The sequence below is a fragment of the Cyprinus carpio genome, chromosome B8, assembly GCF_018340385.1.
Source record: "Cyprinus carpio isolate SPL01 chromosome B8, ASM1834038v1, whole genome shotgun sequence".
In the NCBI taxonomy this organism is placed as follows: domain Eukaryota; kingdom Metazoa; phylum Chordata; class Actinopteri; order Cypriniformes; family Cyprinidae; genus Cyprinus; species Cyprinus carpio.
Genome location: NC_056604.1, coordinates 8,780,871 through 8,794,919, shown reverse-complemented (window position 1 = coordinate 8,794,919; position 14,049 = coordinate 8,780,871). Strand labels below are relative to the sequence as shown.

Sequence of the window (14,049 nt, the reverse complement as noted above, 5' to 3'; positions counted from 1 at the left end):
AAGACCAAATCACTGGATCACTGTTACTGCATGTCGATGGCCAATATTTGATGCTAAAAGTGGTGTAAATGGTTAATGTGCTGGAATGGATGAATGATGAATTAGCATGCACATCTGTCTGGAACAGGTGCAGCCACCAATCTCCCATTCTCTCCTTCTCTCTCTTTCTCCTCCAGTGACTGGCTTAGCTACTGATCCTTTCTCTCTTTCTCTGTATGGTTGGCTGATGTATAAAAAATACATGTTAGAGCTGTAAAACAGATGTTATTTTTGGTGTAAAGTGTGTTTGACTTGACTCTTCTCAGTTGCTGAGAGCTGCGGTATGGAGCCCTATCACATCTGCTGGGAGTTCATGTCTGTCATTCATGTTAAGATATGAAGGGGAATGTGAAATGGCAATACATCTTGTTCTTAGCTGCCCTGGAGGTTTTGAACTCAGGGCCGTTGCTAGTGGGGTGGAAGGTGGTGACAGTTACAGGGGCCCACGGCTGAGGGAGAGGGGGCCCGGCGATCTCAATGCTCAGGACAGTTGACGGTACTACTGCTACGCATCATCGCGAAAGCTTATCATTCGCACGTGTTTTTAAGCCTGGCCAATTTGAACATTCAAAAGAGTTTAAAGCATTCAAACACAAGACGCGGAAAAGCTCAACTGAGTAGGCTACTCGCGTGCCATGTTCGGTGTGCACACAGAGAGCCGCGTCTCACAGACAGCAACACCGAACCGAGTTCTCCTTCGCGAAGTTCGCGTCCTCCTGCACCCGAACGAACAAATGCAAATCAAAGTTTAAACAAACAGAAAAAGATGTGAAAGAGCCCAATTCAGCACCCGCGGTGTTCTGGTGTTCAAGCGTTTTGAGACACATCTCTCTGTGCATGCCTTGAACACCAGAACACTGGGGGTGCTGGATTGGGCTCTTTCACATCAACTGAATTTGCCTCTTGCTTGCTTTTTTGCTTCATGCTATTTTTCATACTGTGGACTACCAGTGAAATTGATAAAAAAAAATTTGGGACCAAAAATTATTCAGACACTTTGACCTGACCATGTTTTGCTTACGTGTTTCTTCTTTAATTGCTAATGCAACCTTTTTACACCACACACTGAACAAAATTAAGCATTGCTTGGTAATTGGTCAACAAAGTATTGATAGTTGTATAAATATTGTCCTACTAACAGTTTAGTTTTGGTTGATTGTAATCCATTACATACCTTTCTATCAAGGTTATCTGACATTAACAAGATGGATTTGTTCTGACACAGTTTAACTCTGAGTTCTTGTCATATTTTTTAAATTTTCTAAACTATAGCAAATAAACTGTGATAATGTCAGACTGTGCAGTGCTATTTTACATTTAATTATTTTGTTTCTGTACCTGGACACCTACAAACTTGAAAAAACGTAAAAAAAATTGTGTAAATAGTGCAAATAAATAAATAGAACGAACATACAAATTAAACAATTTCAAACAGGGCCCACTGGTACAACCTGTACTGGGGCCCCGCAAACCCCAGCTACTATAAAACTGATTAAATTAATCTAGATTCCTCATTTTAAAGTGGATGTGTAGCACAGTTCTATGGTATTCTGGTACTAAAATAATGTCATAATACCAAAAACTGACATTGCTACAATATCATTAGCAAATTTAAGAACATTATTAATTATGAGATTAATCTCAAATTATTCTTATTCATTATTGAATTTAATGGCCCTAGTTTAATTTCATTAGTCGCTCAAGACTGTTTTAGTATTGATTTAGTATCAATGCCAAGGGACCAGGGGCTGATATCATACTAAAGCCAACATTTTTGTATCAGCCGAACCCTTATGCACACACGCTTTCAGAAAATGTTGCAAAATGCATCTATTGATCCACACATAAAAGCTATGTGTCATGTTTGCGTTACATATGGACCTTTCCATTTCATTCAGATATGTTTATAAAGGTCATTTATTGACCTTTGCAATAGTTGTCTGATAATCTATAAAATGCCTTTCCATCAGGAGTGTGCTACTGCTGTCATACTTGGATTTCTGCTGCAGGAGATTTGTGTATAAAAGAAAGTGACTTTAATCAGCTAAAGTGCCAATATCCATTTCATCTGGAGAGAACTATCAATCTGTACCCAATGCACTGGAAGAAAGACGCAGTGACCATTAGAACCATTGGGCAGCTGTTCAGAAAATAAACAGAAATGTATAAATTAGTTTATGAAGTTATATATTTAAGGGGGATGAAGGGGCATGTTTTCATGCTTGATTTATAATAATCTGAACTGGCTGCATTGCAAACTGGCTGTATCGGGAAGTTGAAACATGAAAAGGATGAACTTCACACTTTCACAGTTTCATCCTGAGAGAATCCATACCTGCTGGTTTTGTGGACAGGCAGAGTGAGTTTGCAATGAGTTTGGGATGTGTAACTTGTCTCTGTTCTGGCAGAAGGATAACGTTCCGCTGGGCTCCTGTGTGACGGAATGGTGGTTACTCCATCTGTCAGTAATTAGCTCTGAGCTAGCTTCCACCAGTCGATGACTTCCACACTTCTTTCCCTGAACCTAAACTGCATGAGCAGGGCAACCAGATGCACCCCCACCCCCTTCCCCTCCTTCCTTCATTTCACCAGCCGTATGAGTTGACTTTTTGTTCTCATTTCCATAGAATGGGGCTGCTGGAATAGCACCTGTCAATGCAGCATTTCACTATAATAAGTTAGTTGTCATTCAACAGATACTTTTATCTATGTATTATAGCAACAATCCCTCTGGAACAACTTTCAACCACGGGTTTGAAAATGGCTTGAAACCTAAATTGAGTGCTGTGCTTTTTAGTTAATGCCTGTTCCTTTTTATATGTTTGTGTAGTTTTAAAAGTGGACTAAATGAAACATTAGATGAAAGGATCCAAAGCACTTCTTCTAGTCCAAATGTGTCCAGCCAAAAATATAATAAAGGCTCAATAATAAAACAATAATTTTTTTTTCTCTTAATGTTTATGAATAAGACCCAACCAAAGAGCACCTTCTGGGATTGTTATGAGGTCCTTCCAACAGGTAGCATTCCTAAAAACAATAAATACTAAATACATCACACCATTTTGTGTTCTATAAGTGTATTTCTCAGGTGAACAATTGGGATTGCCAATGGATTTAAACCAACAAACTTTCTGCTACTAGTCTAGATCTTAAACTACTATACCACATCACCATATTTACTTTATTACTAGAGTAATTAGCTTCAGCTTTTCTTTCTTTGATGTTCCAAAAAATCAATAATTGAAGCAAAAGACGTTAAAACGGAAATAAAGGCCTCCAAATTCAGCCAGTATTTGTGATTCCATGTGTTCATATTAGTCTGCTTGTTTAATACTGAACTTTATTACCTGCAATTTGACATTTGTGAGGGGACTGCAGGATAATATGTTCCCAACAAAGCACTTTTCTGGTTTGTTATTATTTATTTGTTTGAGGCAGCCATGTTGAGGCTTGTTATTCTGCGATCTGCTACCAAAACTGTCTAGTCGTCACCTGAGCGACTGCCAAGCATCTCGGCTGACTTCCTCCATCCCACCCAGTAAGAGTGTGTGTATGTGTGTGTCAAAATCTATGGGGAAAGAAAAGGTTAAACTGCAACACTGTATTTTATTTTCAGTAGGATCCCAACTGAGTTATAGTTCATTTGATTAGTCTACAGGGAAATCTCTCCCAGTCACTGCTCTCTGTGTGGACATATTTGTGTCTGCCAGGTTAAACGAAACATTAACACATTTTGAAATATATGTTTCTGTATGAATATGTTAAAGCATATCATAGAGCTGCTGAATAGAGTCAAGGCTTGAAATTTGTTTGTTTGTCTCTCCATAGGTAACCTGGGTCGTGTTGACTACATCAGTGAATTTGAGTTTGATCTGTTCATCAGGCCTGACACGTGTAATCCGCGATTCAGAGTGTGGTTTAACTTCACAGTGGAAAACGTTCGAGAGACTCAGGTAAGCCCAGACCTGCACATATACTCCTTACCAAAAATAACTCCTTTAAAATGTTCCTAGAAATTTTCAGCCTTGGATAAAGATGTATACATGTTTCAGAAAAGACATCTCTTATGCTCATCAAGACTGCATTTATTTAAAATATACAGTAGATACAGTAAAATCGTGAAATAAATAAGTTTACAATAAACTTTCAATGGTAGTGTAGTTGTGTGAGAAAAAATAAGCTAAACTTTGGTATTTTTTTTTTTTAATAGTTTCACAGCTGTTACATGGCTGTTGTTGTTATTATTTGGACCAGAAAATTTTGTCAGTTCACAGCTATGAAATGTTATTCAACCTTTGTCTTTTTTTGTCATTCTTTCTATTTTGTTGGTGCAATCTTGCATCGTGAAGCACGTTGTAACACAAGTGACTTTTGAAGAAACTGTCTAGAAGTTTTAAATGCCATGAAAGATTGAAAGGTATTTGGGACAGTGAGGTCTGCTTGTCTTTATCACATTGATGATATGCCAAAAGTTTTTCAAGTGTCACCCACAAAATCCCAAAGGCTGACAATTAGCAGCAAAATAAATTCATCCCTTATGCTGACGTGAATCCTCAGCAGATTGGATGACTGATGCTTTAAATGACATCTCAGGCTCCTGGAAGAATCGATATCGCAAATGAATCTTAAATCATGCAAGCTTACATAAATTTAAATCACTTTTACTCCGGAAGCGTGACACTCAAGTGCCAGTTCGTGCCTGTAATCAATTTACAGAGACCTCGTGGTACACGCGTCAGGCACACAGATTGGTTTATACACAATGAAATTTATGGATGATTGAGTCAAGTTATCTCTCAAATGAATTCATTTCTTATTTTTTCTCACATGGTTTGAAATATCACGTGACAAATCAACAAGTGGCAGCATTCCCCTGAGGAAACACAATGTGCGCAAGTCAAATTGACAAACTTCATCTTGTTGTCGAGCTTCAAGCCTGTCTTCCCTCTTCTGTCCTCTTAGCTTGTCACTGCGCAGACAGACAATATCCACTCGTGAGCTCAGGACATTGTCATTGGTGGAGAGAAGTGGTCACATGCCACAGTGATATGTGGGAACAGAGGGCGTGTCCACTGGACAGGCCAGCTGGCTGGGCCGGGCTGCAGTTGTTTAGTTTTGTTAACGCCGGTCGAAGCCTCATCACGGCTGTCATTTTTGTTTAATAGCTAGAGGACGGTTTACACTAAGAAAGGAGGGGCAGAAAGAGGACATGCACACTATCTCACTGATCTTAGATACCTACACGCAAGGATTGCACACACCGAGGACGATATGAGGAGGGACGGAGCTGTTATTAATAGGAAGTGCTTTAAAAAGAAATATAAAGAGAGACAAAATATAACGTGTGAGAGAGAGACTAGACGAAAATGCGGGATGCTGTTGCCATCTCGTGTAGCCTGGCTCTATCAGCCCATCTCCCTGCAGTGCTGTAGTCAGCGCTAATCAAATTTTATGGGCAAGAGATGAATGGAAGCCCTAGTCCAGGAGTCTGATCGATTTTAGGGCCAGATACCACTCTGCATCCTGCGCCAACAGGATATTTGCTGCTATGGCAAAAAAGAGAAAGATCAGGAGGGGAAGAAAACACACACACACGCACACACACACACACACACACACATACACACACATACACACACACCATGCATGCTACAGGTGGCAAAAGAGAAACATTTACACTATTAGCTTCGGAGGTGCTTTGTTGATGCTGACTCCACCCTCCCCACTCTCTCCCGCTGTCACCACCTTGCCCTCTGTCTCCGTAATCTTTTCTCCATCAATCCAATTTCCGTTTAAAATGAGGACTAGTGTGAATTTAATCTACTTCAGTGGGAGGAGGTGGGGGCGGTCGGTTGGTTTAGCAGAATGGAGTTTGTTTGGAAAGGGTCGTCTGTGAGAGAGAGACAACTGCAACACATATTGCATATTTTTTTATTTAATTATTATTATTTTTTTTTAAAAAAGGAGAATAAGAACACAAATAAGCAGAATAACAGAATAGTTAAATAAAAGTGTCCTGATCTGGCCAGCCCTGCGCTAGAGAGATATCAGGCCAGGCACAGAGAAGTTGACAAGTGTTTTATTCCTGTACACCCACCAACTCTCTCTTTGCTAAAGAACAGGGGAATATGAAGCAGTGAAAGTGTTTAATACTGAAGCTGAGATGACCATTTTGAAGTAAATGTAAGCTGGTGAAACAGATTTGGTCGTCTCAATCAGCTTAGCGGCTTTGTGGAAATTGGCTGCAGCATTTTTTTTTTTTTTTATGATGGATGGATGTCTTTTTCCTTTTCTTCTCTACCCAAAAAATCTGTTACCTTAGAACCTGTACTCCCTCCTTGTCGTTGAGCTGAGGTTAATTATTTTGCAATGGGATGGAGTTTGCAGCTTCTGTTTAATCAACGACTGTAATTGTGTGTGTGTGTGTGTGTGTGTGTGTGTGTGTGTGTGTGTGTGTGTGTGTGTGTGTGTGTCGTCATGAAGCCACTTTAATGTGCATCCAAATTGTGTATTATACTGGCTCCTGTGTTGAAGAAAAATGCTTTAGGGATTTAATTGTCTTTGATCATCATGTTTGCAAGAGAACACCTTGGTTTGATCACATATCTAAAGATGTGATTATGATGCTATATTCAATTCATAGGCATTTTTAATTAGTGTTATTTCTCCCTCTGTTTTTGTACTTGATATTTTTGGAAATTTACAGCTACTGTGATTTTGCTCTGGGCATTTTTAATGTTCATATCCATGATTTATAATGTATAGTTGTGAATGATAAAGCTGGTTTTAGGGCTGCACAATTAATCAAATTTCTATTTGCAATTACAATTATGGATGCCACAATTATGGAATCGTTCAAAGCAGCAAATTAATCGTTCAAAGTCCACTTATGTTATTCTGCGCGCTTAAGATGTGTTTTTTTCCATTGTTTTAGCTTTAGTACAACATTATAATGTTTAGTATTATAATTCACCATCACCCTGCTGAATGATCTGAATGCCTCCTTCGCTCAATTTGAGGAACAAAACAGAACCACTGCACAGAAGACTCCACCTCCTCCCGGTGACCGGTTGATGCACCATATCAAGTCTGCCCTCCCCCCCTCCCTGGACTCCTTCCAGTTTGCATATCGTTCCTACCACTCAACCGATGATGCCATTGCCACTGCCCTCCACTCAGCACTCTTACATCTAGACAAAAAAGACTCATACGTCAGAATGCTGTTCATAGACTTCAGTCCAGCATTCAACACAATCATCCCATTCATCCCATCAGCTTATTCACAAACTGGTCCAGCTGGGGCTCAGCACTTCGCTTTGCAACTGGCTGTCGGACTTTCTGACTGGAAGACCTCAGGCAGTACAGGTCGGCAGCAACACATCCAGCACCATCACACTGAACACTGGGGCCCCCCAAGGATGTGTGCTGAGCCCTCTCCTCTTCACTCTGTTGACCCATGACTGCACATGTCACACAACTCCAACCTCCTTATTAAGTTTGCGAATGACACGACACTGTGGTGGGTCTCATTAGCAACAGAGATGAGACAAACTACAGGAGCGCCTGGCCGGGTGGTGCAGTGACAAAAATCTCTCTCTGAACGTGGAGAAGACGAAGGAGATTGTTGTTGACTTCAGGAAAGTGCACACTCAACACGTTCCTCTGACCATCAACGGTGCGACTGTGGAGAGAGGGAGCAGTACCAAGTTCCTGGGTGTGCACATCACAGAGGACCTCTCCTGGACTGAAAACACTGCAGCACTGGCCATGAAAGCACAGCATCTCTACTTCCTTCGCAAACTTGGAAGATCTAGAGCTCCGGCCCCCATCATGTGCATCTTCTACAGAGGCACCATCGAGAGCATTCTGACGAGCTGCATCACTGTGTGGTATGGCACCTGCAACGCGTCCTACCGGAAGACCCTTCAACGCATAGTGAGAGCAGCTAAGAAGATCGTTGGTGTCTCTCTCCCCTCCGTCCAGGACATTTACAGAACCCGTCTCACCCGCAAAGCCCTCTGCATCGCAGGTGATCCCACCCACCCGACACACAGCTTCTTCAGTCTGCTGCCATCAGGGAGGAGTCTGTGGAGTCTCCAGGCCAGGACCAGCAGACTGAAGGACAGCTTCATTCATCAGGCTGTCAGGGAGCTGAACTTCCTCCCGACCTTGCCCCCCCTCCCCTCTTCTGCCTCAGGAACCACTGAATTCTGAACCCCCTCCTCTCTTCTGCCCCCCCCAGCTCCCACATCCCCAGGTCCTTCTATTCCCCCCTTCCACTAACATACTGTGACCTGCACCAGTCACTTTGTGCAGTATTGGTCTGCTCACTACCTCATTCAGCATACTGACCTCATTCAACTACCTCTTCAGTCAGTTTAAATAAAGAACTGCTCTCTGAGCTCTTTAATCTGTATCTATGTGTATTTTTTAGGCTCTACTGTAAGTGTTATCTGTATGCACCATGGGCCTGAGAGTAACACAATTTAAATTGTCTGTATGCATGTGCCATACATGTAGACGAATTGACAATAAAGCAGACTTGACTTGACTTGACTTGACTTAATAATACCATTCATATTTTTCCTTTTTTTATAATTTAAAGAAGAAACCAATCCGATGTATATTTGACATTTGAGGTTTAAAGGGTTAGTTAGTTCACCCTTTAAGGTGCCCTTTAGGTGTTTTACTCACCCCCGAGGCATCCTAGGTGTATATGACGTTCTTCTTTCAGACTAATCCAGTCATAGTTATATTAAAAATTGTCTTTGATCGTTCAAGCTGTTTCATGATACTCAAAGGGTGTTGCATTCCTTCAGTCCAAAAGACGTAAAAAAAATAAAAAAATGTCTCACACAGCTCCGGGGGGTGAACAAAGGCTTCCTGTAGCAAAGCGATGCGTTTTTGTAATAAAATTATCCATATTCAAAATGTAATAATCACTTTAATCTAGCTTGTGCTCAGTGTTGTAAACTAAGCAGTTCCGGGAGCATGATGTATGAGATCAGTGCCATGTGCCAGTGAGTCTCGTGAAAACCAACGTTTGTTTACAGGATCAAAAGAAGCAAAGTTTCCTTACTTTAGCATAGGAAAATCAGTCTCCTCTTGGCTTTTATTGAAATGCTCTGAAATTCTTCTTTACATATCTTCGTTTTGTACTTCTAATTAGTGACCGTTGTTTTGTTTTGATTTCTCCGCTGCGTTTCCGCGTGCATCACTTTTGAGCGGTGCAAAGCTGACCTCATACGTAATTAGATTCATAAAAAAGGTACATTGTGGAGCAAGATGTGGACCAATATCACTTGCATGAGTGCCAAGGCTTAACATATAGGACACATTTTCATTGACTTTTAAAAGCAAAGTTTCTTGATCACACCTGATCATAGACAAAAGGACCTTCTGAGTCATTCTTATGATGTTCCTAATTAATGTCATTAAGTATGTGTTTTTTCCCCTTCATGCTCTGTGTGAGAGTCAAAGACTGCTATTAGCTCATCAGAGTGACGGCACCGCAGTGTAAACATTTTGACGTCTTGTATCTGCACAAAGAAAGGAAAAGACAGAACAGAGAAAGGAGAGATGGAGATTGGGAGTAGAGATCCTGGCCCATCCGTGAGTGCTGTAATGGATGAGATGCATATTGATTTTTCTGCTGGAGTGGAGGGAGACTGGGTGGAGCAGGTGTGTGCTTGTATTAACAGTAGCATTAGCGTGAGTTTGTGCATCAGGATCAATGTGTGTCTATGTGAGTGTGTGAATGTGATGGTGTCTGTGTATGTGTGTCTGTGTGTGTGTGAATGAGAGAGAGAGATTTGCGGGAATGGGCGTGTGCTGAGTGATCTTGGCTGTGTGTTCTGGGAAGGCTGCTGGAGGTTGTGCTGTGTAATATCAGATCTTTGGCAAAGCCCGGCCTCTGCATCTGACTCTGAAAACCTGCATAATGGACTCTTATCACACACATACACACACACACACACACACACACAAACTCATGCAATACTTTGTGTTTGTACAGGGACATTTAACCCTTCTGTCGTCCTTCAGACTGGACTGAGGGACATGATGGGAGGGGTAATGAATGTCTGTCTCTAGAGGACTGGTGCTAGATCTGTGTGGCCAAGAGCTGTGCCATTCGTGTATACTTGTGTAAGTGTATATGCGGACATGTGTATTTGATATTGAAGTGTAGGATTAGAGGGCAACCGATGCAGTCTCCTAACATTTGCATATATGAGAGCATGGAACAGGTTGCATCTAGGAGTATGTGGAATAACAGAAATGGAAAAAGCCTAGATTTTTTTTTTGTATCACAAATGTTTGATACAACTAAAAGATAATATAATTTTTTTTTTTGTTGCTGTAACATGCAGCCATTTTCAATGAATATTATCTGAATGGATTTGCCAACTGCATATAGCATTACAAGACAGGTACAAAGAAAGCAAAATGGTAAATAATAGATTGTAAAATGATTCTAATAGATTTCATAGAGGTTATCTTTGTGTTTTCCAAATGATAAAACCCACGCACTATGAAAGACATTACATTGCGGAAGTTAAATATGTTGCATGCTGTCTTTAACAACTCATACTACAATAAAGACAGCAGAACAACAAACCAAAAAGAACATTATTTCAACTCACGTTTGTTCTGTTCACTTTCCTCTAGAGTCTTTCTGTGTATTGGCTGGTATTTTCTTCCAGTCTGTGTGTGGAAATGCTTTTAAGTCATTTCCCTGTCATCTCTCTGCCCACTGTTTTTGAGGTTTCTCCTAGAGAACAGATGTCTAGGATGTGGCAGGGGTCCTGTTCAGCCCTTAGTGAGGTTGTTTGAGGATTACACCTGTAATTTAGGTAAAGTAGCCTAAGCAGCAAGACATAGACCTCCTGTATTCTCATACAGGTTCTGCTGGAGTCTTCACAAACATTATATTAAAATGGCATTTGTCATATTAGAAATAAACAGCCTTCCTTGATCCATCAGCTCTGATTTTACTTGCAGATGTTGTTTATTTTTATTTTTTATTATTAATTAGGGTTGTCAATTTAACATGTTGCTTTAGTGGGATTAATTGTTAAATGCAAAATTAGCACAATTAAAGGGATACTCCACCCCAAAATGAAAATTTTTGCATTAATCACTTACCCCATGTCGTTCCAAACCCGTAAAAGCTTCGTTAGTCTTCGGAACACATTTTAAGAAATTTTGGATGAAAACCGGGAGGACTGTGACTGTCCCATAGACTGCCATGTAAATAACAGTGTCAAGTTCCATAAAAGGTATGAAAGTCGTCGTCAGAATACTCCATCTGCCATCAGACGTGCAATCTGGGTTATATGAAGCGACAGGAACACTTTTTGTAAGCGAAGAAAACAAAAATAACGACTTTATTCAACAATTCCTTTTGGGGAAATTTTTCATTTTGGGGTGGAGTATCCCTTTAATCATGCCCCCTGACCCATATGTAAAGCGCAACAGAATGGAACAGGCCATAAGAATGTTGTGATGATAATAAAACTACTATTAACTACAGCTTTAAAGATATTTATCTTGTGTACAAAAATTCAGTTCTTATAAAGTCTATTGACAGCTTTTGTCTGCCACCAAATGTTAGTGTCTTAGAACTATCTTCATACGTGGCTTTTCTCAGCAAATATTCAAGTACGCCATTTAATTGCGATTCATTTATTTCAGTTACAATTTGTAATCTATTGACAGCCGTATTATTAATATGATTTTTTGATTCATAACAGCGGAAAGTAGAACAGTGGTTATATTCTTTGCTCATTCAGAAAAACATTATGATTAAGCCCCAGCTTTGTTTTCCGATCATTCCAAGCCATTGCTAATGTGGTCACACAAGCAGAATGTTTCCTCCCAATATGGCGTGTCTATTTACAGTCTTGCTATACAAGCGGCTAATGTGGCTAATGTACTGTGATTTGGCCAGGCTGCCGGGGGATCTGCACAGGAAGCTCATTTCACAGATATATAAGCACGCTGCACAGAGAGGCTCCAGCAGCACCTCGGCTCTGCGGCGATCATCCGGATGGCGGGTGCATCTGCGCTCCATACAGAGCCCAATACACTCCCTCTGCGGGAAAGACAGAGACCGTGCCATGCGCGGACCCCCTGCCAACATGAAGGCTTCAGATTTCATCTGCAGCGTCCCTCGTCCTCCTCCCCCGAAACACCAACCAGCTAGGCAGGTGGCCCATTTATATACATTAAAAGAGCCAAACATCTCATGCCTCGACTTCAGGGCTTTTTGATGAAGGCCGCTGCTGGGAAGGGGAGGGAGCCCACGGGGCCCTTTTGAGTGGCTAAAAGGCTGAATTTGGCGGCCGGGTGCTACTGTGCTTGGCGTGGCTAGCAGGACGTGTTGTAAGGGAATGGCAGGGGCCATGCCGAGCGCCGCGCATCTGCACGAACATGCGCAGCGGCGGGCCGAGGATCATCCTTTTACAGGCCGTAATGAATACAGATTGCGCAGCCGGATCGAGATGCTCGGCAATCTGCTGTGCTGAAAATGAAACAACTGCTGCTCTAATCAAATAGTCTTTTCATGCCAGCATACTCCTTAAGTCAAGGCTAAATTCAATTCCAGAATTCTGGGGTTATAAATGTTGTAATTAGACCATTGTTTTTAAACAGGAGGGTTCTGTACAGGCTGGCTCTCTATCTCCCTCTTGCTTTGTAGCTTCTGATCTCTATCTGAGTTGTAACCCATTGTGGCCCCAATGTGCTGAATGCGAAATCTGAGGCTATAGACTCTTTGGGCCCTTCAGAACCCCTCTGCCCAAGTCAGATTCATTATGCTGACTAGCATTCAGGGAGTCTGCAGTTTATTAAACAAAGAGGAGCTGGTGAGCAGCGGCACACTGATGCTTTGTTGCAGCTTTTGTTTCTGTTTGTGCACTTAATTCAATCAGCTCCGTGCCCCCCTCTAACCACGCTGTTTGTTCTTCGCCGTTAATTACTGCCTAAATCGTTCTCTTGATGTTATATCTGTGTTTATTTACTATGGGGGGCTGCAGAAATGCCTTATATAGAAAGGTGTGCAGCTGGTATTTTCTGGCTTTAGCCCTCTATTCTCTACCTACCAATAAGAAACCCTGCAGACAAAGCAAATGATCGCTACATTGGAGCCTCGTAAAGTTGTTTGTGTTTAGACTTTAACTAAAGGGCATTGCTTTGCTTTCCTGAAATATTTAGATACTCATTTTTATTCACACTTAATGGTTTACATCATTTTTTTTTTTAACTGGTGGGCCACAGGATTGTTTTGACTGGGTTGCTAACAGCAGAAAAACTTTAAAAAATGTTTCCTATATATTTCATTTATTCCTTGATTTAAGTGTTATGACCTACTTTTTGATTAATTAATTCAAGATTTTTTATGACTGGATTCTGCGATTCCGTCTGCGTTTTCCGCATCGCGGAAATCATAGGTCCCTACTAATTATATATATATATTATATTATATGAAGTTGTATAATTTACCTCCATAGGCCTGTTTCATTTTTCAGCTTTACTCATTGTGATGTTATAAAACTAACATTTACAAATTAATAAGCATGGTGTGAAATTTCAGTGTTTGATTTTTATATTACGTTGTTGTTTACTTGAACAATTGTTATGCCGTCTTGTCTTGATACAGAAGCAAAACCAGTTGACAGCTCCTGATGTATCAGTTAATCAATCATTTTTACACCCACAGTGCACCTTTAGTGACCTTTATCTCATAATCTGTAATGCATACCCCTTTTCGTTGTCTGTTCTCAGTTACCCTGGTTGTATTTGCAGTAGATGAATGTTATCGTTCACTAGATGGGCTCATAGAAATCGTGTGTCAGAATTAGTGGCGTGTGCAGACACCAGTGTCCAAACGAGCAGGATCTTCACGAGTGCTGCTGTCGCTCACGGGCACTGCCATCCATTAGACTTCTTTCTAAACAGCTCCACGTTTATTGGTGGTTATGAAAAGGCACAAATTACAAAATGCAAACA

General features: G+C 41.0%; 1 protein-coding gene across 1 annotated transcript in view; it reads left to right on the top strand.

Moving 5' to 3' along the window:
• Positions 1-14,049, top strand: part of agbl4 (AGBL carboxypeptidase 4) — a 327,238-nt gene that overhangs the window by 22,088 nt on the left and 291,101 nt on the right. Inside the window, exon 3 of the mRNA XM_042729534.1 lies at positions 3,868-3,992. Coding sequence (XP_042585468.1) covers positions 3,868-3,992 — 125 coding nt within the window. The remainder of the gene's footprint in view (positions 1-3,867; positions 3,993-14,049) is intronic.